Here is a 24,954-nt window from a genome sequence, read left to right as displayed (position 1 = left end):
TTTTTTTTTTTTGCGAGAGTCGTTCATTCTTATCGTTGTGCTGTACGCGCGGCGGATATGGCGGCTGCGGGAAGTTAAGAAGCAAGTTTTTTTTTTTTTTTTTTCGGGAGTCGTTTCTTGAATGTATGAGTCAACGAGAGCATGCGGTCTGCTGCGATCATGACACCGGCTTTTAGCATTTTTCGCTTCAAACAGCATTTAGCTATCACACTTTCCAATTATTTTGTGGCAGTGGACTACGCCCGCCCCAAGCGCGGCGTGATAAATCGAACCAGGCTGTGCAATCAGCCATAAGTTCGCTCCCCGCTACCGCAGGAGCTATCAAAAGATAAACATGCTGCGCAGCATCTTGGCACGCTGCCAAGAAACGAGCTGTGGATGAGACGACTGAAACGGAGTGATTCGCGCCATCGACATGCAAGCGAAAACGCCTCGCCTCGGCGACAGAGAAACCTTGTTTTGAACTGCCGCTCGAGCGGCGAGAGGGACTGGGACGCAGTTCCAACAAGTTGGAAATTTTTCGCTCCGTCACTGCCGCTCGTCGCTGAGATAGCTCAATCGCTTGTGAGCGAGCTGGCCTTAACGCTTCTTTTTTTTTTTTTTTTCCAAATTCTCTGATGCAAGTGGAGGGTGGGTTCACTATGCGAGTGGGTTGATTACGCGACAAATACGGTATCGTTTTTTCGCATCGTAAGTGCCGTCCCAGGCCGATTTCTGTATATCGAACTATTTCTCGATCCTCTTCGAGTTCGATATATCCGGGTTTTACTGTACATGCTTGCCATGAGCTGTAAAAAGCGATGAGTCCTTGAACTGATGTTCAATTTCAGCAGGCAGTTTTGGTGACAGAGGCGGTGGCATCTGCTGCTGTGGCTGCCTTCTGGTGCACCCTGTACTTGCGCCCATGCTTGCAACGATTCCTTGCCCGGGACGTATTGTTGCACCTATGCAGGCACTTCATTACTGCGAGGTGCTGGCCGAGGCGATGGGTCGCCAGTGTGGGTCGGTCCAGCTGGCCGCCCAGACGTACGAGCTGGCCAACCGTCTCAAGTACCATGACCCGCACTTCAGCCAGGGACCGGGGGAGCTGGAGGAACTGGGCGACCCCCTGTGGCTGGCTACCTTTGCCCAAGTGGTCACTCAGCTTCTGCAGCAGCACGCAGCAGCCACACCACCACGGGTAGGGGAACAGACTGTCGTACCCAGAAGGCTACACATGGCAATTGGTGGCTGCACGAATCAAAGGGAACACGGGTGCAATGGGGAGCCTCAGCCTGCTAGCCAACATTTCCCCCAAAAGCAAGCTCCCTCGCCAACTACACACAGGGCATTGACATGTGTCTGCAACCCGTGGCACATTGATTCTCAACCATGGCAAGTGTGGGCAAAATAGGCGAAGGCACAACACACTTGGGGCCAGACTTGTACATGTTACAGAAAATAAGTGACCAATTACAATTAGAATTATTCAAATTACTCCATCTGAAATGTAACTGGACTACAGTGGTCTTAAATCATTTCTGCAGCCTCTTTTTGCTAAGTAATTGATACCGGTAATCAGATAAAATTGCTGTAATGCGAACGCCTTTTTTGCAGTTTTTTTCAGGCCGATTATAATTTGAGCTCTCGGTTTACTCTATTCGCTTAACTCGGTGCCTTCATGGCCGAATTAATCAGGGTTTACAGTATTAAGCAGCGATGACAGCTCCACCAGGTCACATTCAGGTCCTTCCTATACAGAAGACGAGTATACGGAATCCTGTATAATAGTATTTATACTGGATTTTCATTAGTAGTATACATCTCTGTGCAGTTCTCGTATAGCAAAAAAAATATAGTAAAAAAGAAAAAGTAAAAAAAAAACAGTACTTGCTTTTTTTTTTTTTTTTTTCATTTTTTACTTATCTGGTATTCGATATTCAAAGGCATTTTTTTCTTTCGCCCATATTCGTATTCAAAAATTTCAATATTCGCACACCTCTAACAGAAACCCGTCGGAACTTGCTAAAGGACCTCACGTGGTCTGGATAAATCCAGAGTCCTCAGCTACGGTGTTCCTCATTGTCTAAGTCTTTCCAAGGTGTTTGGACTAAAAGTTTGTTTACCATTTGTTTGTGAAAAAGGTTAGGGAGAAAGCATGTCCTGTTTTTCAGGTTGGCATTGTGTATGGCCAGGGTGGTGTCAATGAAGGGCACTCCGTGGCTGATGTGTCTGGCATGGAGAGCTATCAGGATCAGCCCGGCTACACCAGTGAGTATTTGAAACTGACAGCGCCTTAACACGGGTATTTCGAACTCAACAAGAACTACAACAGAACCTCGTTACATTAGCCAAAAGATTGTTCGGATCCCAGTATTTTGGACTTGTGTGATGTTTCAAACTTCATTTGGGAGCCGTCAAGCGTTCGATAGGACCAATATTTCAGACTTCGTGGGATCTGAAAGTTCAATTGTTCAGACAAAATTGGGCACCAGCAGTAGTGGGAAGATGGTTTTTCAACCAAAAGCTCATTTCACTGCCGTCGTTGAGATGGCAGTGGTCATTGTTGTCACAAGCAACTGGTTCTTCACAGCGATGGAAGGCACTATCTTGGTTTTAAACGTAGTCATTTAGAGGGTCTGGCTTGGATAAGCTTAGTCATTTGTTTGTAATTGGCATTGGAAACAATGGCTCTAACAGTGCACCCTTTGTTGTCAACGAGGTGGCCTAGAAAGATCATGCGATTGTGTTGAAAGCGGGACAGGTAAAGCGATCACCCTGTCATTATGATTGACTTGGTGATCTAGCTGCTTGCATTTTCGTGTCCAGTAGACTTAGGGTAGTCCACCTTTTTCACATGGCCACTCCATGCATCTCTCCACCTCTGCCCTCTCCCGAGCTGCTTTGGTTGGAAACAAACCACCAGCTTCTAGTGGGCTTGCCCAGTTCTTACTGGTGACAGTTGCAGGAGACAGTTTCATGCTCACATGTGCCATTTTTCTTGTGCAGTTTGCAGCACTTGCATACGTTTGATTTGTTTTGTTTTTGAGATTTTTTTTTTTTTTCACACTTCCCAGAGGGTCCCACATCTTGTTGAAAAGAAAATTTATCCTCGAATGATTTGCTGTTGTGGCAAATTCGAACAAATTTTGAAATTGCTTCTTCAGTTCAGTTCAGTCGTTCAGTCGTGTCCGACTCTTTGTGACCCTATGGACCATATCACGCCATGCTTTCCGGTCTCTCACTATCTTCCTAACATCACATAACATCACCTGCAGCGGCTCGAGGATGCCATCTATCCATTGCGTTCGCTGCCTACCCCTTCTCCGGTGACCCTCAACCTTTCCCAACATCAAATCTTTCTCCAGCGACTCCTCTTTTCTACTTTTGTTTCTAATTGTTTCTACCTGCCATATTTGCAGCAGATATTTAAAACCATTTAATGAAACCTAGTTTCTCTGAATTCAAAGTCATTCTTTCGCTTTTATGTTCGTGGCTTGTTTGAGGGCCGTGGCTGAAGTCGACGCGTCAGGTTAGTGGCACCTCATTAGCTGAAGTGGCTCAATGGGCTAGTAATTTGGACAGGTTTCTGAAAGGGTTATCAGCACGGCAAGCAGTAGTACAGGTGTCCCTCCTAAACCCCGAAGCACATGCGTAGTAAGTACGTCGTTGCCCGTAAAGAGTCTGATGTGCACACAGCAGCAGGCGTGACAATGGTTGGAGAACTAGCAGTTTCATTTTCTGTTTTGCCACCAACCTGTGCCTTTGGCTGTGCACACTGATTGAAGGCGTTGTGCTGTTCCAGTGCCTTCCTGCTTCAAACTGTGTTGCTCTTGCAGTGCACCAAAAGTGTGCACTTGTTGTGTGCTGTTTGTGAGCTTCCTTGCATGCGATTCATCGCTACTGTGTTGCACCGTCAAAGAGGCCCTTGGCGCTCTGTTTTGACATTGCCAACAGCATATATATTCATGACGCGAGTACAAAGTGAGGCCATTGCCTCATGGCTTTCACTTGCGAGCAATCAACTGCGGTGCATAAGGGTTTTGGTTCTCTTTCAAGCAATGGCCTTTGGATATTTGGCTTTTTCCAGTCCCTTGAAGCTCAGTTTAACGATGTTTTGCTGTTTTTGGAAAGCAATGCTATATTGCCTTTCTTTTTTTTTCAACCATTCTAGTTGTTGGAGACTGTTGGTTGAATACCAAACAAATCGATCCTTATAACTATTTTTCTGCTGAGAAAAGGTTTATGTTATAAGTAACATATTAGAAAGATGGCACATGTTGTAACAAACATTTTTAATTGTTCTTTTCCTTTCTAGTGCTCTTGTCTGTTTTTCTGCCATTATTTCAGCTGCCTTCAAATGTGTCCATTGTATGTGCAATGCTGTCAACATTGTTGGAGTTGTCAGGGGACCCAGTCAGATACTGGTTTGGGCCTTTAGTTTTCTCTGCATAAACTAAAATTTTCGATAAACTCAAACTCTGGAAAAATATATGTTTGCATTCATAGAAAGAAATCTATAAAGCAAATTACACTTAGCCTCAATCATAGTGGGGTTAATTCATGATAGTTTCTTTTTTTTTTTTTTTAACGATAGGATTAGTTGTATTCGGCATACCTTCACATGTCTGAGGAGCACAGCGCGTGAGTGACAATTGAGAAAGCTTGTGTGTTTCTCAGGTGAGCACATATTTCCTAGGTATTGATTGGCCTTCGTGCGGCTGTGCTTGTTTCTCTTCCTGTGCAGGCAGCGCGGGGTTCTCGACGCATGATGGCAACGTGTCCTTCCTAGAGCAGCCGGGAAACTATGGCAACGCATACGGGGACCCTGCTGCAGGTGGTGACGGTGCGCAAGTAGTGCCACCTTCAACTGAGCAATGTGAGTGCACTGGCAGCCTTTCTTCTTTCGTGTTGCAAGAGTAGCCCTACCCCCTCTCTCTATCTATTAGGGCTCAGCCGAGTTTTAATGCAGCAGTTTTTCATGAAACAAACAGAGGTAACTTCCTGTATTCTGGAAAGGTATGGCATCTCTCAGTCGAGTTCTTTTGCTACTTGCATGTTTGCCTTTGTGTGGTACGTCTGGAATTGGGGGTGTGACACAGAGTATGACTGCTTCTTAGCAGCCATGCTGCAGCTTACTTTGTGGTTCCCCTCCAAAAAACGTTCAATATCGTCTCTTCCTGTTACAAGTAATCAAAACTAGACCTAATGAAGCCTAGCTTGCATTAATGTTGCTGAGTGCAAGCAACTAGTCCACAAGCTATGCTTTGTGTGTTCAAGGAAGAAAAAACTAGCAGCATGTCTGTAGATGCACTCCCCAAGGTGAAAGTGCTCAGAGTGTGTGTCTTGAGACATGCTTTAAAGTTAAGGGGTTTAACCATTTACTTCCAGATACGGTGAATCGCTGTCCAGCGTAGAAAGGGCCAAAGTGGGAAAGGGCGTCTAAAAGCTGTCCGCTGGAAGAACAGCGTTGTCAGCAAATAATAAGACAGTGCCACATTGTAAGCCCCTTAAGAGCTTATCTCATTATTAATGGGAGTGCGAGGACTGCAGTTTCAGCCTGAATTGGATTCAAATAGAAGAATGCCATGTGATGAAGAGAATTGAAATATTGAACTGAGTTCAGATAGTTCAGAACACTTGCTCATAAAGAAAGCAGCCAAAAAATGATTCATTATTACAGCGCAAGGACGGCACGGAACAAGAGGAGGACACAACAGCACTGTTGTGTCCTCCTCTTGTTCCGTGCCGTCCTTGCGCTGTAATAATGAATGTATGTAACCAACTCGCCCAAAATGTTGTATCAAAAAATGATGATTTCTCTCTGAAAGGATGTAAACAAAATAGGGAAAGGTGGCTCTCCCCTGGCCCACTTCTTCACTTGCTTCACTGACTAATGTATTAAGGAAGTCGGTCATGTTGAACTCATTGTGTTGGTAGCAACTGGTAACATTGTTAGACCCTTTATGACAAGTGCAGTGGTTAGTCCCAGGCTGCTTTGTGCTGCAGCATCGGTTCAGAGCATGTTAGTCCTGGCAACATCGAGTGGGTGGCGGGCAGACTGTCGCTGCCTAAAGCATGCATCTGGCATGGCTGCCCTCTGTGCTCCATTTCACAAGGTATTTGCAACAGTGTAGAAGGTGGCACGCATGGCACGATTGTGCCACGATCAGAGTGGCACGTACGGCACGATTGTGCTCGTACTGTCCTTTTTAGGACGGTATGAGATTAGATTTAGTAACAAATCCTCTTTGTTGAACGCAATGACGAGCCGGGATTGCTTCTTTCCTTGGTTGCTCCACCCCCTTACACCAATTGCATGTGGAGAAGCCATCGCAGTGGCTTACAGTCTTCACATTTGTGCTCATGCTGCATGCTCCAGACTCAGCCCACTTATATGCAAGTGAATAGTTGCAGTTATCAAATGGTTCACTGCTATGCCCCAAGGCACCGCAAAGAAGACACCACTTTGCTCCTCATTAACTCTTTCCCTACCGTGGGCAAAATGGCCGTTTTCTGTAGGTTTCAGTAGATTTTTTTTTTCTGTAAAAACTACTATGTAAAATTTTATGCAATACATGAAAAGAAAGCTAAGTAGATTTTCTTTTAAGGCGTACAACTTTGAATATGAAGTTTTGGGTTGTAACACAATATAATTTCCCAAAAACCAGATTTTAGAAAAAATTTGAGCAGAACGTAGTGAAATGCACTTGTAAATGCAACGACAAAAGTTTTAAAAATATTTCGAGATATACAAAATGCAGAGTATTATATTGGCCACTCCCTGTGAAAAAATAAAAGTTCAGTATTGAATAGTGTTCTTGATGCATAATGAGCAATCAACGAGGACCACCGCAGAACACCATGCTGAAATGGATGCCCGGTTCCCTTCTTGGGCAGAACGCTACTCCCTGTTTTGCGGGAGGCAAGATATCGTGTCCAAATGACGTTGACACCCTGGGAATGAGATAAATGACACCAGCAACGCAAACAAAACATCCAGAGCGGTCCCAGACGCATGCAAAACAGGTCAACAAAGTGGCTGCCGATGTTCCGGGCTGGTTTTCATCATAATTGGGGCCGGAACTGGGTTCTTACGATAAGGCAGCATCTTCAGAGTCACTGCTGCTTGGGTCATCGATAAAATCGGTCGTAGACAGTGTGGAATCGTCAGATTTCCGACGTTTCGAAGCGCGCGTCGTCGATGCGGATGCTCCCATACTTGCATGCGACTCTGGCATTGCCGCATGTTCGGAGCGCGTTTAAAAATAAATAGCCGCTTCGCGGGAAAAATGTAAACAGCATCAAATCGAAACTTCAGTTATCCGACTTCGACGTTTCGAAGCGTGCGTCGTCGATGCGGATGCCGCCATTCTCGCATGCGACTCCGACATTGCCGCATGTTCGGAGCGTGCTCAAAAATAACCGCTTCGTGGGAAAAATGTAAACAGCATTAAATCGAAACTTCAGTTATCCGACTACACACTAGATGGTATAGCATATCCGTGAGTGACGTGGAAGGGCTCAAAATCAGTGCGCGAAGTCATCGTTAGCGGGCTAGCGATGCTCAATGGGCGCGGCCGGGAAAGAGTCAAGTTGTGTTTCTGCTGGAATGCCTCGTATGCAGTCGAACCGGGATATATCAAACTGCAAGGGGATCTTGAAATAGTTCGATATATTGATAATTCGATATACAGAAATCGGCTTGAGATGCCACTTGTGATCGTGAAAATGGTGCCGTATTTGTTGCGTAGCGATCGTGAAAATGATACCGTATTTGTTGCGTAATCAACCCACTCACATAATAAACCCACACTCCACTTTTGCCGCCGAAAATTTCCTTCTGTTTCAGCCGTCGCATCCACAACTCATTTATTGGCAGTGCACCAAGATGCTGCGCAGCGATAACGTCACGGCGTGTTTATCTTTTGACTATACTTTTGATATTGGCTCCTGCAGTGGTGGGGAGCAAACTTGGCAGAGTGCCCGTGATAGCTTCTTTGTACAAGCCTGGTTCGATTTGTCACAGCGCATTTGGGCCAGGCAGAGTCCACTGCTACAAAATCATTTGAAAGCATGTTAGTTGCAAATGCCGCTTGAAGCGAACAATGCTAAAAGCTGGTGTTATGATTGAAGCTGACCGTAAGCTTTAGTCGATGCATAGGTGCAATGGTAGAAGACTCGTCACTTCTCTATGGGATATGCTTTACTGCCCGTGGTTTTAAGCATATAAAACGGGAAATTATGTTAACCGCGAATGTAGCCGTAAGGTTCTGCGGTATTAGTTCGTATTTGAGCCACAGTCTTGCTTCCATCAGGTCTGTGCCACCTCGTGCTGCCAATGGCCAAAGTTAGAGCAGACTGTGCAGTGTTGCTGCAAATCGTGCTGCAGACATGCTTTCCCACTCCACACATAGTAATTACGCAGTCTGTTTTCCAGGGCAGCAGTGGTCGTGAAGACCAAGAAAGGCAACCCAGGGGAAGAAGTAAACCCCTTCGGCTACATCCCACTAAATGTGACTGTAAAGGAAAGCATGCTTGCTTTGGTTTACAGTTACAGACGAATGAATGAACACATGTCTCTGCTCTTGGTCTGCTATGAACTGTACTGTGGGTCGGTTATACTGCTATGTGAAGGTTGGTGCGGAAAACATACATAGTGAAATGCTCTCGGAAAAAGTTGAGCAAGTTTAGTCCTTGCCTGAAACCTAAGCAGTTTTTTTTTTTTTTCTTTTTTTACCTTCAATGATGCCGGCTCAAATTATTATGATTTCTGTGTCCAATATGCTTTTGAAAGAAGAAATGAGAAAATTCTTGTAGCGTAACTCACTTCATTCGGTTTGTTCCATAGTGCTTCAGTTTTTAAAAGCCTTCGTATTGAAGTCTGGCTTCTCCCCTCCACCTACCCTCCACTTTACTTGGTTTCAATTCAGTTCGAGCTCAATTTTCAACTAGCATACACACAGCCTATGAGCAAGTATCTGTCATAGCCCATGAACAGCTTTTGGGTGTTAAATCGCACGTACCATATCCCGTACTCAGTAAACCTCTCTCTCCTCGGGCTTGTGCTGCATTGGCTTTGGGGTTCGGATGTTCCCAAGTTTCAGTGAAGCCAGAACAGTATTTGATGCCATTAGCTGTGCGGCAGCATGTAGCATGCCACAAAAGATCTGTACTGCTGCCAAGCACACGTTTGGCGAGGATTGAGTGTGCCTTCCTCTGTCTAGCGTTTGCTGGAAATTCGATAAACTGACTGACTGGTTGGTTGGTTGATTGACGGATCAACTGACTTGCTCTCTTGCCTTATTTTATGAGTGTAATGCACCCTTCACGACGTCTCAATGGTTAGGGCTCTCAGCTACTGAGCCAAAGGAGCTGGGTTCAATCCTGGCCATGGCAGCAGCATTTCTAACGGAGGAGAAACACAAAGTCCACACATGGGCTATGTATGCTCTGTTAGCCCATGTTAACCAAGCCTTAAATAGTCTAAATTAATCTGAAACCCTCCACTACAATGCCCCTGTATTCTTAAATGCGAAATAAATTTTACGTTCTATCACCTTTACAGAGAGAGGCGTTTTGATAGAGCATATGTCCAGTCTCACGGAATTTGAGAACAGCTTCGCAGTGACCCAAGCTGAAAGAATCACTGCAAATAGCTAGAAAATATACCTATATTTGCAACTGGCTAGATAAGCTAAAATCGCATTTGTTGAGAGTGCACGTTTTAAGCGCCAGCTTATTAGTGGAGCTGCGTTGCGAACGTAACCGAGCCAAAGAGAGTGTAGAAATCACGTGAAAGAGCCACGAGGGGCTTTGTGCTGCTTGCTTTTCGGACACCCTGGACGACCTGCTGAGCAGAGTGTGGGTCTCAGTGAGGCCGTCATAAATAAACGCCGTAGACGCTCTCTTTCTCTCTCTCTGGCTTCCCCCTTCTATGTTCTTTCGCATTCCTTTCGCTTTGTGAAAAAAAAACAAAAAAAACACTTAGCACCACTACATGTAAGAAAGCAAAAGGTGCCACACGAGATAGTTTGTTCGTGTCTTCAAGATCCTTGCTTTCTTGGAGAGTTCTGTGTGTGCATGTAACTCCTCTGTTCTAATTGGCATGTGCTGCGAGGTTCGTGTATTTTCCTGGTGTCATTTGAGAAAAGGCATTATATTGAATACAGAACTTTGCTTTCCTCGTGCCTGGTTGTACAAGGCATGTTGTGTGCATTACAAATTGCAAAACAGCTAATGGTTTTTATGTATGCTTGCATAAGGAAACTGCCATGCCAGTTGTGTTTATCAAAGCTAAGTTGAGACACCCGAGAGAGGTGTATGATGGCGCTAAAATGTGAACTCTGAAATCTTACACTAGTGTGTTAGAGAAATAGCCTGAAATTTCTATGGTACATCCCACTGCTGCATTTTAGGATGATGGAGAAGTTCTGCGTTTTGCTGTCAGTTTGCTGTATGTGTATGCCTGAGTGTTTCTGTCCAGTATAATTGTACTCACGCATTCAGAAATGATCATGACTGTTTGATATTTTGTTAATAGATCAACCAGTTTTTCACATTTTTGCAGCCGCATAAGAACCATTGGCGATGCAGTACTGGAGCCACTCACCATCTATCCATTTTTCTCATCACAGAATATAACGGTTAACATTGCAAGTTTCTCCCACATGTGTTTTTGTGGTGCCGCAATCCTCGAGGCCAAATCAGGTGGCAGTATACCATGCAAGCCTTTTCTTTCTTTTCAGGGACCCCTTTGGCCACTCACGACAACTTCTCCCAACACCTTCCCGCGAATGTGCCATCCTTTGCGGCGGGAACATCCTCAGTTGAGAGTGGCTGGAACTCGATGCCTCAAGTGGCGACAGCAACACAGCCTTCATCCGATTACAGCTTTGTGAGCACGGGTCCTCCGCCTCCCGCAGATTCAGCCGCCATGGTGAATGGCGGGCCGCCACAGGCAGATGGATCAGCACCTTCCTCTCCACCTGTTGGCAGTCAAGCCAGCACCTTCGACTACTACAAGGCCAGCACCTACTCGGTGAGTGGGAGTCACATCTGTGCGAACATAACACCTCGCAGTTTGGCCTAGTATCCTGCGAAGAACGTAGCACTTCCTGCACACTTTTTCCAACTGTTTTGGCTGGAAATCTAGGCACCCTGCTGGTGTGAAAATTGTGGCAGAGGGTGGAATGTCTGAAGGAAAACGATAAATAATGCTTTAACACTCTGCTGTTACGTTCTCCACGGGATGCAGGGAAAAAGAGGTGTGTACGAGCAGAGAACACAGTGGCCGAACATATTGGAAAGCAAAGCTTCTGTAGTGGGCTGAACCTGAATTGTCCCAACACACGAAAAATCCCGCATCCGTGTCTCCCGTATTTTTCACCATTCCCTGCTAGTAGCAACGCGCTTCTGTAAATTTCGGAGACTTCCGGATGCCGCAATTTCTGGTTACGATAGCTCTGTCCTTGCGCAAAATGCCCTGAACATTTTGCGACCGCCCTCCGCGTCTGCTGTTGCAATTGTCTGTAAAAGAGCGGTCGCGAAGAAGGAATGAAGCTGAGACCCAATCACGCCCCTGCACTGTGTTGGGCTGACTGCTTGAATCCAGTGAAATTCTTGCTGATCGAAATCTGAAAACTCATCTTAGAAACGTATGACAAAAAAATGCGGATGAAAGAAAAAGAAGCGCTGGAGCCAACGCTTGCCACACCACCCCGTGTAGCGGTGTCTGCACGTTTCTTGCGGCAGTTTCTTTGGAGAGTGCACAGAAAGTGCAAAAAGCTTGATCGCTGTATTTGCTGCTTTCTCATTCTCATAAAGTCGACTCAAGCCAGAAAGTGAACAAACTTAAAAAAAAATAAATAAATTCAGGGGGCGCTTTGGCTCACTAAAGTGCTTCAAGGGGAAGCCTTTCCTGCTGCGCTGCTTAAGCATTGACTGCGAGACAGTTTGTGATGTGGTGCGGCGTTTGAGGAAGTGCCAAATGAAAAGCGCTGCACGGACGCCTGGATTGAACGACCAGCGGGGTCAGCTTCGTATATGCGTGAATCTCCTGGTGACGTTGTGACCGGATGGGACGTCATTATCACTTCCGGTTATTAGAAATGACTGGATGTGACATCATGACGACATCACATCCGGTCATGACGTCCACAGCCGATGACGTCACCATGTGGCATTATAGTCATTCATCTGTCATTACTCATCACTATTCAGTCATCACTAATTAAAAGTAGTTAATGACTAGTTAATCATTAGTTTGTACTGGTTAGTGACTAGTTAGCCATTAGTACTAGTTGGTGAATTAGCCTGATTGGGTAATGATTGGGCTAAGTCAATCCAGACTCACTTTAGGTATTACCACACCAGTCCTCTAATTGCAATTACTCGCCTAAGTACAAATGGTCTCGTTTTAAATTTGCAGCCTGTGACGTCACACCCCGATCGACCAACTGAAAAGCGGGAAAAGCGGAACATTTTTGTCGACACATTCATGCTGACAACGATGAGCCATTAAAGGCTTTCACCGTAAAAATAAATCTGGTCTTGCCCACACTGCATGCCCCTCAGCCAGCTCAGTAGTAGTGATCTAGCAGCAATTCTACCAGCAAGGGAGTGAGTCCGATAATCGGGAGAATTTTCCACTTTGTACAATATCAAGTTAGGCACCCTTTTTGTTTAGCCATGACGTTGGGGAGTGGCAGGTGGTGAATACAGACGTGGGCGCCCAGGTGGACTGGTTGTCACCGAAACCATTGCCCCCGAATGTAAGCAGATCCGGGGTGCCATTTATTGCTTTAACAAAAATCAAATGCATGTGTTTTATTTAAGCGATAAAACTATGACTCTTTCGTAGGGAATCTCAGAAAAGATTGCTTCTGGACATTAAGAAATAAAAAGTTCAACATAAAAGACAGGGTATTATGGTGAAATTTTCAGATATGTTTTAATTCTCACTTTCCATGAGAATCGAATCAACGAGATTCCACTGTAGATGCACCAGTGGTGTAGCATGGCATGTTATATCAACTCGGTCACTTGTTGTAATCGCAGGAGTTCCTTTAATGTCAGTTCATGTTTTATTGTTGTGAAACTTTAATGTGGTACTGTCAAATTGTCACCATCATGGCACTACCTAACAGTTAACTGGTCCATTATATCAAATTCAGCTGCTGCAACTTTTTCGTTACATGAAATTTGCAAATACGTGTGCTGCAATGGTGGTGGTGTTGGGAGATTTAGAAACTTTGTGACATGAGGAATGCAATAGTACATGGAGATTAGTTGCATCTAGGTTTAACTATCTCCGCATTATCGAAAGCAAAACCAGATGTGAATCTGCACAGTCAACATTCCACATACTTGTGGTGTGGTAAAGGGCCACAGACTTGTCACTCTCACTGTCAGTGCTTTGCAAGTCCATAAATTCTGAATGATCTCTGAATCATCGTCACTGCAAAACAAAACCGCGTCAATCTCGCCACTTGTGACACTCCTGCCTCTCTCGATATTGTGCTGGACTCGAAAATTTTTTGTCTACATAAATATACTATACAAATGGACAGCTGTTGCCATCTGTAGTAGAAGCTAAAATCTACTAATCAAAACTACTAACCAAAACGGGGAAGGGGGGGGGGGGGGATGAAGATTGATAGAAAGGGTGATGACAAGGTACAGCAGATAAAGATTATAATAAAGATATCAAAACGTACTGTCCTTTCCAGGGTCAGGTGTAATTGAGGACTTACTAATGCATTGGTTGCTCTGTGACCTTTGCTGCTTAAAGCAGCTCATATTCGAGGCTTCCTTCATGCCGACCTATTACCGAAGTGTTTGATAGCAGAAGGTGGCATTTGCTTTCCTTACAATGGATGGAAGATTTAAAGGTCCCCAGAAAGGGGTCACCAAGAAGGGTAAACAACACCATAACACTGATAGTTATTGAACCACCCATCATTCTCCCGCAAAAATTTTCGATCTAGCTTCTGCAACACCAGAGATATCGGCGATCAAAAATGACCCTTCCAATTTTCCCCCTCAACTCGTACGCCGAAGGGAGCCATAAAAAAACAAAGAATACAAGCAAGTTCAAAGCTCCGCCCAGACATACGTCACTTCGACGAACTTCCGGTTGCCGCGCGCTCGCTCGCTGGCGTACTCGCGCCAACCCGTCCTCGCTCGCACACGCCTGAGGAGCTCGCCAGTTCGCGCAGCGACGGTTAGTGTAACCGCGAACCCGTGGTTATCCTATGTTACACTGCGGATTAAACCATGGTTGCACCACTAACCCATTTGCCCACTGTATCACGTTTAAAGATCGATGTATAGATTATGGTGCCGCCCGACGTCTTCGATTACGGCCGACAGCGCAGCGACTGCGTACTGAAGCCTTGTCGTGCCTACAGTATCGTTTGAACGGCTTGTTGCTGAGCAGAACGCCAAAAAATACGCGGCCTTAGCTATGAAAGTACACGAGTTTGCAACGCTTGCAGCACGGGATGCCGCGAGCAGGCTGAGGTACGTTACACAATTACCGCGGGGGTGGAACGTGCGAGCGTGGCGAACGCCGGCGCCGTGCGTGACCGTCCCTAGTCGTCGCTAGGCCTATTGTTTCGCTTCGAAGCCGCGGCGGTCGACGCTTTGGAACATGATCAACGCTGTCGTAAATCGTCTACTTATGAAACTGCCTTATAGTGATTCCTATCCTGCCATAGTAAAATAATTATAGGATTAACTCTGCCGACGCATTAATCGCAGAGCTAGTACGAGCAGATCGGATCAGCCGAAATGCACCAGCGGCAGCTGGCTTGAGCAGAAACTAGCTTGTATCACGGCTATCACTCTTACCAGCAATTTGCTGCTGGTCAGCGATCCTCACGAGGGCTTCATACTTGATATTCGGCTCAGTATTCCAGACGCCAGCAAATTTTAGCACGCTTTATTTCGGACATCGGTGCTAACGATCCGCCGTGTGGTTCGCGAACGGTATGCGGGAGGAGGGGCCACAGCGGCGTTGTTTACGGCGGTCAAGGAGGTGCTGCCATCGTGCGGTGCTTGACCGTGCTGTTGACGCCTCGTCGGACGACACTCCGACACTCCTGAAACCACGTTATATAAATAAAATATTTGTAAATGCAGCTTCGTTCTGCCGATCCCTGCGTCACTTCGGTTGTTGCACTTAATGGGCAATGGCCACCTAACCGATAAGGGCGGCGAGCTGTAACAGCCCGCACAGAGTTCGAGCAGCGCACAAGCAGACGACTTTCGCAGCTACCGGAAGTGTGTTCGTGACGTCATGGTTGCAGTGACCGCAGCGAATGGCAGCTTCTAGCAAGCCTTGCCAGTCAACCGACCCGTGACGTCACGGGATTAGGAAATAGTTCCATGCGACACAGCCAAGCGACATTTCCTCTGCCCGCGAATTTCAAAAAACGCTGTTTTTAAAAAATAATAAATCGCTGGCTTTGTTCCAAGGAGTTATACTTTGCGTTAATGCTCAAAAGGATGTGTTCTACACACTGAACACGTTTATCAGTGGTTTCTTGGGGGCCGTTTCCGTGGACCTTTAAACAATAACCAATTATGTAGGGAATCGCCATGCCGTTACATGACAGCGTGTGTTTTTTTATTTTGACAATCTTGGCTTGACCACAGCTCAGAAGGATATTATAGACAGGGCCTTTGTGTCATGGAGTGAATCTTTCCTCATGCTTCTTGCTGCATACATATTTTTTTTATCCTCTGTTATTATCGTGCGTGAAAACTTTGGCAGTTTGAGCAGCGTCTTAAGAATTACGACTTCAAATCTAGCTGCAATTCTCTTGATATTGTGCAACACGCAATACATCTAAGGTATGAGACAGTGAAGCTTGTTTTTTGACCTTGAATAATGCTTCTCTGTGGGTAATGTGTGCAGTACTTACTTGTGGGAGAAGGACTGGTTGCTAGAGGTTAGATAGAGGCAAATATAAGAGTGTACTGTCAGAATATTTACTTGGGGAATAACAGTAGCTTTCTTTTAATATTGCGGTATCTTTTTTTTTTTTCTATCTCTCTCTCTCTCTATCAGCGCCCATTCAGATATCTGCTACAAAAACTTCAGTAGTAGCATATCTCGTAATGACAGAAACGGGAAAGTGATTTGTGACTCTGTTGACAAGAATGCATGTTGCCATGGTGGGAATATACAAGCATCAAAAACTGAAGACATTAACATCTTTTAGCTTGAAGAGGCAAAGAAAAGAAAAAGAGAAAAGACAAGTAGTTGTTTGACATGGAGTCCATTTGTTAACGGGCCCTAAGTTCAAGATTGATGAGATGCCAAAGGGAGCTATATTGATTGGCACGTGTTTCCTCACTGTAACGGGGGCGAAGGACAGCCGGTTTCTAAGGGGTGTGGTCTGCGCATGCATGCGGGACTGATTAACTGCTTCAGCCACGTGGGACGGCAAACAGAAAGATTGCACGGCTGGGACAGGAGAAAAAAGAGAGAAGCTACAAAGATACGCAGCAGCAGGGAGGGTTCAATTGGGTTAATGGTCTGTGCCCCGCCTCCTTTCCCCCTCTGTCTGCATATTGATTGGCCGGCCCTTCCCTCGGCATCACCCAAAATGAGAGGAGTGGGAGAAGGTCGCGCTGCCTCCCTCCTTCCTCGCCGTTTCTCTCCTCATGGCGCAATGTGTGTGCCTTTTAGTTGTTTGTTTCGGCAAAGTGTCGGGAGATAGTTTTATTGTACCTTGTTGCTTCTCTTGGTGGTTTCAGCTGATGCCACTCTCCATGGGTGGTTCGTGCTGGGCCTTATTAATGGGTGCGAAGTGCCACTCGTCTGTATTGGGTGTGGGCGAATATGCTGTGTCGGTGGTGGCTCTGTTTGTGCAGCCAAGAGGGTGTGGCACTCCAGCACGAGCTGTAGCACCCGGCCTGTGTCAGGGCCGGTGGCCAAGAGAGCCGTGCAAGGGAACGTGTGTGTACTGAAACGGGCTCATATAGCTAGCCCTGCTGGTCTGTGAAAGCCTGTTTTGTTTTCAAAAAGTGCGACGATGTGACACGTTATGTGAAACACTGCTTTTCGAAACCAAGCAAGCCACGCCACCGTGACTGTTTAGCACGTGGATGCAGTGGGTGCGGACAGCTTTGAGTAGCTTGTGCGGGCTCTCTGAGTGACCGCCCAGAGCGACGGCAGCAGCCGTGCTGCTACAGGGCAGTTCTGCAAGCAAAGGCCGAGTTGTCCTCTCGCAGTTCTTCGAGGAGTGGCGAGTGGGGGCCCTTGCATTCCCACTGGTCCGATCTCCCTTGTGTTCCTGTGCGTATGCTGCCTTGGTTCATCTTTGTTTGCCTCTTTGTTTGGGTTTTTACCTCGACCCGAAACTCCTGTGCGGCATTTTTTCTTTGAACATGGCACCGCGTCCCGAGAAGTGACGCGCAACAGCACACAAGCACGTTTAGTCATCGCCGTTCTGCGTGCGCCCATTTTGCGGCTGGCATCTACGCTACCCCCCAGTTGTCGGTAGGTGGCACCTTCTCCTTCATTTGTTTTTATTTCCTACATCCCCTTTTTGATTTACGTTTGGATTTGTGACTGTTATAGCCTTTCTGTGCCTCTTTCCTGCTTTTTTTTTTTCTCTGCTCCCTGCTTTCTAGCCTTGGTTAACCAGCTGCTGCATGCATTTGTGGCCATCTTGGAGCTGGGAAAATGCTGGTGCATTAATTTTCATGTATAGGAGTAAGAGGCGGAAAACAAACTTTCTTTGAATGGTGGTGTTAGTTCAGGCCATGCCCCACCAGAGAATCTGAAGGCACAATTGGGTCTTTCTCTCCCTGCCGTAGTCTTTTTGGGAGGCACATCATATTATGAGTTTCCGGTGGTATCCTTGTAGTCTAGACTAGTTTAAAGTGGCAGGAAGCTATTTTACACTGGAAAGTTTGAAGGCTATGAAATTTGAGCACTGGTGCACGTGTTTGTGCCACGTGCTGCAGTGGCACAGTGTTCTAATACTCGTATGATACTAATCTCAACACAAGTGCCTTTTTAGATTTTCAAGGTGTAGGTTTTGTGTCGTTAGTTATGCAGCCATGCATTTGGACCAAGCTCGTCTGGGCCTGCTTTCTTTTTCTTTGACTCTCTCTGCAAAATTTGCACAGACTGCTTAAAAGCAGTCTGTGCAAGTTTTCTTGCAACGGCACCTTCTTCCTGTAAGGTCGATTGAAAGTGGAAAAAAAGTTCTGCTAGGCAGTGGTTGGTAACTATAGTGCATTGGTTGTGGAGTGAACATCACAACCTTATTGTGACATTGTCTGCAGACTTGCTGCGTTTGCACTGTGAGGAGAGCACTTTGTGAGTGTTGAGTGTGTTTGTGTTAATAGTGTACTGTAGGCCGTACCTCATAGAGCTGTTGATAGTGCCTTTACTTGGCATTAACTGGTAATGCTGGCTTGTCTGCACACGTGGGTTTTGGCATTGCCCTTTCTGAGCTGCAGATGTCATGAATGGCTTGTTCAGTTGCAGCTGATGCAAGCTCAGGTTTCCACTTCTTGTTTTCCACTTTGAGGCTCTTTATTTTTTTTTACAAGCATCTTTACTGTGATCTGAAAGCACTCATGTCTGGTTCACTCATGAAACTATGACCTTAGCTCTTTGCTCAAGCAACATGGTACCCTAATATGACGAGCTGTGCATTTCAATGGCATGTTATTTCCTTTTCCTGTAGAGCATTACATAGATTGTACAGCACAGTTTTGGGTGCACAGCTGATCCTGTACTAAATGGACTGCATTCCAAGGTGACTACTTTGAAAAGTGTAACAATTGTGCTTTAGCATGCACGTATACCTACATTATTGGCAGCGCTTTTATATGTTTAAAGAATGTTACCTTTTATTCTTTATTTTTATGCTCCTCATGTGATGTGGCAATGGAGGGAGTCAGTATAGAAAGAAAATACACACACACACACACACACACACACACACACACACACACACACACATAAAGTAAAATCTCATTACAAGAAACGTGGTTACAAGAGACACTTGGTTATAGGAGACACTTGAAATTGGTTTGGTTGGTTTTCCTATGTCTGCCATGTTAACAACATTGCATACAAGAGACATGGTTACGAGAGACACAATTTACCCAGGTATGCCTAAACAGTGCAGCTGACTCATGCCAACTTGTATATGTGGCAGTTTAGATTTCCTTGTCAGACTAAATTCTATATCATATCAGTGTCCTTTATTTGTTGCAATTTGTCAGGAATCAAGAAGGAGTACCTCCTCTTGTCTGGGAAGTCAAAATGTCCCTGTTGTTTCAGTCACGCTGGAATGTGTTGACAGTGGCTGAAACAACAGGGACTTTCCATTCTAGTGGAGGCACTCTTTCTCGGTTCCTGACATACTGCAACAAGACAGGACACTGATATGGAACAGAATTTAGATAAGGAAATCTAAACTGCCACACATACCAGTTGGTAAGAATTTTCGGTTACAAGAGACATCTTTTTTGGTTCCCTTGAGTATCCCTTATAACGAAGTTTTACTGTAGTGGCTGCATAAATATTAACTAACACTTAGATGCACAATGTTAGCTTTGCAGAGTTGCTTGTAATGGCTCATACTGACTGGCTGGTCCTGTGGGGGAGGAAAGGGGTTTGAGGCAGTAATGAGAGGAACAAACATTTAGTACTGGTCTATCCGCTGCGGCTTTTTGATGTTAATCAGCATGAAAGGATGCATATAATTACTGAAGGCCATCTGGAGTGCAGTGATTACACTCTTTTTGACTAGGGTTCGATACAGGTGTCGCAGCTGGGTAGCTCAGGAGGGTAAGTGATCTCAGACAAACAAAGTTAAAAATGTAGGCCACTGACAGCTGTCAGTATGAAGTAAATTCTAGGACATGTTGCTGTTTTATGACTAGGTGCTCCCATGCTGCCCTTTAAGCCCTGCGCAATTTCTAGTCGTACACAGTGTGCCCAAGTTGCTTAATGCCCTGATGTGACAGTTTGCTCTTGAAACAAATTCTATCCTCTTGTATTTAAGATGTCTTGGGTAATTCTTGTTATGGAACTAAGGCTTTGCAACTGGGTCGTACTGTGTGAAATTGCCTTGAAAGGCAGGAAATATCTAAAGGAAGCCATTTCCAACCAGGGCAGTTTTGCCATCTTTGATGCAGTTGTTTGTTGCGGTGGATGTCATGATGCCATGTGCACATGACACTTTGACAGTAATCTGGTAAAACTAACCTGCCTGGTGGGTCTTCACTTTAAAACCTCAGCAAGCCTTTTTCTGGTGCTTCCATTGGGCTCAGTTTCACTATTAATTAGAGCAGGTGGCCAATAAAATGCCCAGTTTGTCAAAATTTGATTCCTCAGCTTAATTTTTTTTTACAACCATCAGGTCTTCTCTCTACCATGACAGAATATTGCAGTGAAACATGCTGCACAAATATTCTAAGATGACATTTTCTTTATGTGTGGTCACACTCATTGTGAGAAAACTGGTCTTCTTATAGTCCGGGTGCACCACAAATTGCATGGGTTTCCAATAACTGAGCACAACCCACCCCAGTATGTTCAAGCGGAGGAGAGGCCAGAGCTTCCATTGGCTGCGCTGCCACATTTCTCTGGCCGAAAGCAAAGGCAAACTGAGCCGATAGATCAGGCAACAGTGGAAATAAGCTAAGGTTCATTTTCTAAGCTTTCACTTTTTGGGCAGCTGCTGTAACTCCTCTCTGCAGCATTTTGGTATTAATTGCAGTAAAATGATCATTTGCCTGACCTCCTAAGACATTAAAGAGTTCAATAAAGCTGTTTATATGCCTGTAATTGTTTTGTAAATTGATTTTTGTAAGAACAGTTGTCATGTGAATATGCATGGTAAATTATATCTATTACATTCGAAATTACTAGGCTTATAAAGGTAACTGATTGTATTATCACACAACAGACCTTTGCAAGCATGCTGACATCCAAAACTTGGACACGAGGGGTTACTTGCAATTGCTCCGCTTGCTTAGAATTAGTTGCAGTTCTAAATTGGTAGACGTCCAATGGGTGAAATGGGTGAAATTTAGTTACATTTCATGCATAAATAGCATATATAAAGAGAATAATTTCAATTGCCGCATACTGGTACCTTTAGTCATTTAGCCGTGCTCTCTGGATTTGCCCAGATATGGTATTTCATGGTCTGCATTCAATACCATATTTGTTTACACAGTAAATTGCTGCCATTGCTACTACTGTTATTGCCGTTGCCCACAAGTCACAATAGAGGTATGATCGCATGGGATACTTATGGATCATGATATGTCTTTCTTTGTACTGGGCTCAAATTTGAAGATTGTTTGGTGCTGTCCTCTAAGTTTGGTAATTCTCAAGTTATTATGTGAGACCGGTGCAGTGCAGTTAATGTTTTAACTGTAAGAGTTGGAGGCCTCATTGCAACTTGAGCTTTGTAGCTCAGCATTAGTAAGAACTGTTTCAGATGTTGAAAAATGTGGTTCTCGTCGACATGGCAGCCCAAGCAACTCTGTCTCCCTGGGCACGTGTCACATGCTTTGCTTTTTCTGCTCACCGCTTTCAGTCAGCTGTGGATTGCAAAATGCACACCACTGGTTGACGTGCACTTGCAGGTATGCCTGGCACACTTTGGCAAGCTGGTTTGCGCCCGGGGAGCAAAGGCTCATCGCGCTGTCACACCAACCAGGATCATGTTTTTGTAGAGTCTGCTACTAGAATATCTGACGATATGAAAGCGAAAGGAAGGCCACTGGGTGGCGAGAGGGAAAATGAGATTTCCAAGTGGATCTTTTATTTTGAGGCAGAGCTTCACGGGCTTGTCAATTTGCCGGTCAGATTCTTGTTAAGGGGCACTGAAAGATACAAGAATGCTTAAGAAACGACAGCAAAAGGATTGCCAGCATCAGGCTTGAGGAATATCAGCAGCTCACAAACAGCTTTGCTGTTTTCTAGTGTGAGCAGTCTGATGAATAAACTCCCTTTTGACTAAAAAAATTCACTTTTAGAATGGATGTTAATCCAGTTTTTCCTCATGAGATAGTACTATTAATTATTTTTGAGTGATTGGAAGATTTTTTTCTTTTATTGTAGTGTCTTTAGCAGCGTTCTTTTTTGTTTCGTGTTGTCAAAATGTGTGCTTGGTAATGTTCACTGCCTCTGCCAACTAGTCTTTGTGCTCTTATTCACTGCTGGTTTTCCTGGGACGTAGCTGAGGGGCACAGTGTCTGTCTCTTGCCAATATCCCAGGCTGCTCTGTAAGTTTGCTACAGAGTATGGGCTGTGTGGTATACGAGCCATGTTTTGAGTGTGGGTGGTTCAACTATTCACTGATATTTCTCGCTCTTTTTTCTGCCCTGGACGCACTATTTGGGGACGCCCTCGTAGGAAGAGGAAGCACCAGCTGTGGCTGCTCAAGCATCTTCTGAGCCTGTGCCGAAATCTGTTGGGCAAGAAGTGAGCCGAGTTGAAAGAGAGGAAGAAGCAGACGATGATACAACTGCGGCCGCATCGTCGGCCGAGAGCAGCAGTGCCTTTGAAGATTTGCGCGCACCTCTGCTGAGAACGCCACCAGGCGGCTCCCTCCGCCGACGCAGCCTGGCAGCCAGACTGCGACGCCTCAGTCGGCTCTCACTGTCAGCTAGCGGCTCAGCTGACTGCTCCTCACCTGAGAAGCACACAAGGAGTGGCGGCAGTGAGACTATTGTGGTGCCAGCAGCAGTCGCTCGGCCTCCAACAAAAGGAATCTTGCGTCGGCAGAAGGTGCACTGTTGCAGCAGCAGTGGTCACGGGGGGTTGCCATCGTCTTTTGGCGGTGGTACTGAAAGCAGCGACGGGTCACCAGAGCGCCATCCAATGAGTCCGGGCCGTTTCTGCAAACGGGCCCTCGGACGCGTTTTTGGACTGGATGTCTCGCGCCATCGAGCGGACGGTGTAGCCTCTACGGTGGATGAGGAACAGGAGGAAGAAGTGACGTCACCCAGAGAGCCAAAGGTAGTCAGCATTGCCGAACCACTCGAGAAGTCGCCATCATCACAGCGTCGGAGGGGAGACACGTGGCGACACAGATCTGCGGCAAACAGACCTCGGAAGCCTCCCCTGGTGTTTGGAGGCACATTTCCTATTGATGAGCCCGTGGGTCTGCGCGGTGCTAAGTCTCCTTTCCGGAATGTGGTCGAGGGAAGTCTTAGTGTTGCAACTTTTCCTGTCGATGCATTCTGCTGCGCAGCACCCAACCTGTGCCAGGGACATGCACAGCATCAACCGGCAGACTCATCGCTCCGCAGAAGTCGTGACACCGCCAAGAGCTCAGTTGCATCAACCAGTGAGTCTGAGCCCGAGAGCAAAGCTTCATCTTTCTGTAAAGCGCGTCAGGCCAGCCCACTGAGAAAACACAAGCACGGCCAGCCGCCATCCGATTCCAGTGGGGAGACCAAAACTGTGGCACCTTTGCCCAAGTGGAAGGGTTCCAGCTTCTTGCATTTTCTTTCTGGGGATACCAAAGTGCACAAGTCGTGAGCCGGATGCAATTAAAGAGGTTGAAATTTCAGTGAAACTTCCTTATCTACTTCACCTATGGCTCCAACAAATAGGGATCTTATGGACATGCAGGGGGAACTTGAAATCGCCTGGACGCAGGAATTTTTACCAGAGACAGGGGGGCTTGCACACATGTGAACAGCCACTTGCAGGATGACACTTTATTTGCTGAAAACTCATTGGCATAGTACTAGGAAATGAAGCGTGCAACATTGGCAGTAGCAAACACTGATGCTTCTGCGAGATGTTGCACCTCATCACTTTTTGAGCCAGTTCAGAGCCAATTGGGCTCTGAACTGGGCTGTTTGTTGGGCTATTTGTTGAGTTGTCACAGCTAAACTTAGTTTGCCAGGGTGAGCTAGTGTGCTCTTCTCACAGTGTGGACCTTAGCTTGTGTTTGAGCTTGGGACTGGCTGTATGGCTCAAGTATAAAGCACATGGCCTAGGAGAAGGGCACATCACCTGGGAGTCTGCTTCAAGTGAAAGTGGCTACAGGATGATGTTGGCCTGTTATGAAATGTTCTCAGTCACAGGCAGAGTCCAGTCACATTGGGCTGTGATAGCATCGGGTCACTGTGGCAAAGTTTGTGTGGGAATCTATTCTCTCTTGCAATTGTCACATGATAGGGGCCTTGTGCTTTGCAGCCAGCAGCATAGACAAAAAAAGGCATCAAAATATGCAGGCGTATGCATACTGATGCAGCCATACGTGCGAGCTTCTTTTACAACTGGTTGTGCACACACCCACCTTATTGGAGGTCAGAAAGGGAAGGTTTCACTGTAGTTTCAACAGCTCCTTTTCAGTGGCAGCCCCTGGCTGGTGGCAGTTGCCCTTGTTGCAGCTGTTTGGGGCCTTTCTTTTTTTTTTTACTTGTTCCTAAGCAATGTTCATAGTAACACACCTATGCCTTCAATATTTGTTGTGCTGGATGCAACGCTTAATCCTTTGGTTTTGAGTCATCTCGTGTCATTGTGCATACATTTTGTCTCTCGAGTGTTGCTTTGTATGTCTTTTATTGCGTAGCTAGCATAGCTTCAAATGTACATGTGCTCACTAGTATGAGCAAAATTGTGATTGTGCTATCAACAGTTTCAGGCTGTAGCTTTTATAGCATCACTAGTGTGTTTAGTGCAGGGCAAATATGTCCTTATTCTTTGATTTTATGAATGGCATTTTTTTTTTTTTGCATCTGGACTGTCAAAGTACCAATTGTAAATGCTGTTTTTTAGCTTGGAGCAATTTTGAGACTCCAGTGCCATGGGCACTTAAGTTTTAACATGGTCAGTAGAGATCAAATAACTAGATCGGTCTGAATGATACCGTTACAATGTTGGTTCAGGTTTCTTTAGAATAGGTTTCCTTAACCTTTACAGCAACACTTTCGGGAAGTAGTTTCAAAGCTGTAAAGTGAAAC

The 24,954-nt window shown here is 45.6% G+C and overlaps 2 protein-coding genes across 7 annotated transcripts in view; both read left to right on the top strand.

Moving 5' to 3' along the window:
* LOC146183160 (uncharacterized) overlaps positions 1-24,954 on the top strand; it is a 150,895-nt gene that overhangs the window by 89,393 nt on the left and 36,548 nt on the right. For all 6 annotated transcript variants that reach the window (XM_084609058.1, XM_084609061.1, XM_084609059.1 and 3 more), the window contains 4 exons: positions 953-1,180; positions 2,154-2,250; positions 4,727-4,858; positions 10,728-11,020. In XM_084609058.1, the coding sequence (XP_084465184.1) occupies positions 953-1,180; positions 2,154-2,250; positions 4,727-4,858; positions 10,728-11,020 (750 nt within the window). The remainder of the gene's footprint in view (positions 1-952; positions 1,181-2,153; positions 2,251-4,726; positions 4,859-10,727; positions 11,021-24,954) is intronic.
* On the top strand, positions 16,147-24,452 carry LOC146183161 (uncharacterized). The gene is made up of 4 exons (XM_084609540.1): positions 16,147-16,161; positions 16,747-16,946; positions 21,567-21,642; positions 22,388-24,452. Exons 1-4 carry the CDS (start codon positions 16,147-16,149, stop codon positions 23,516-23,518), a joined length of 1,422 nt encoding a protein of 473 aa, XP_084465666.1. The 3' UTR covers positions 23,519-24,452.

Source organism: Amblyomma maculatum, chromosome 7 (assembly GCF_055883805.1).
Source record: "Amblyomma maculatum isolate TAMU_Amacu chromosome 7, ASM5588380v1, whole genome shotgun sequence".
Taxonomy (NCBI): domain Eukaryota; kingdom Metazoa; phylum Arthropoda; class Arachnida; order Ixodida; family Ixodidae; genus Amblyomma; species Amblyomma maculatum.
The sequence above is the reverse complement of the archived record's forward strand: the minus strand, read 5'-3'. Positions and strand labels throughout refer to the sequence as shown.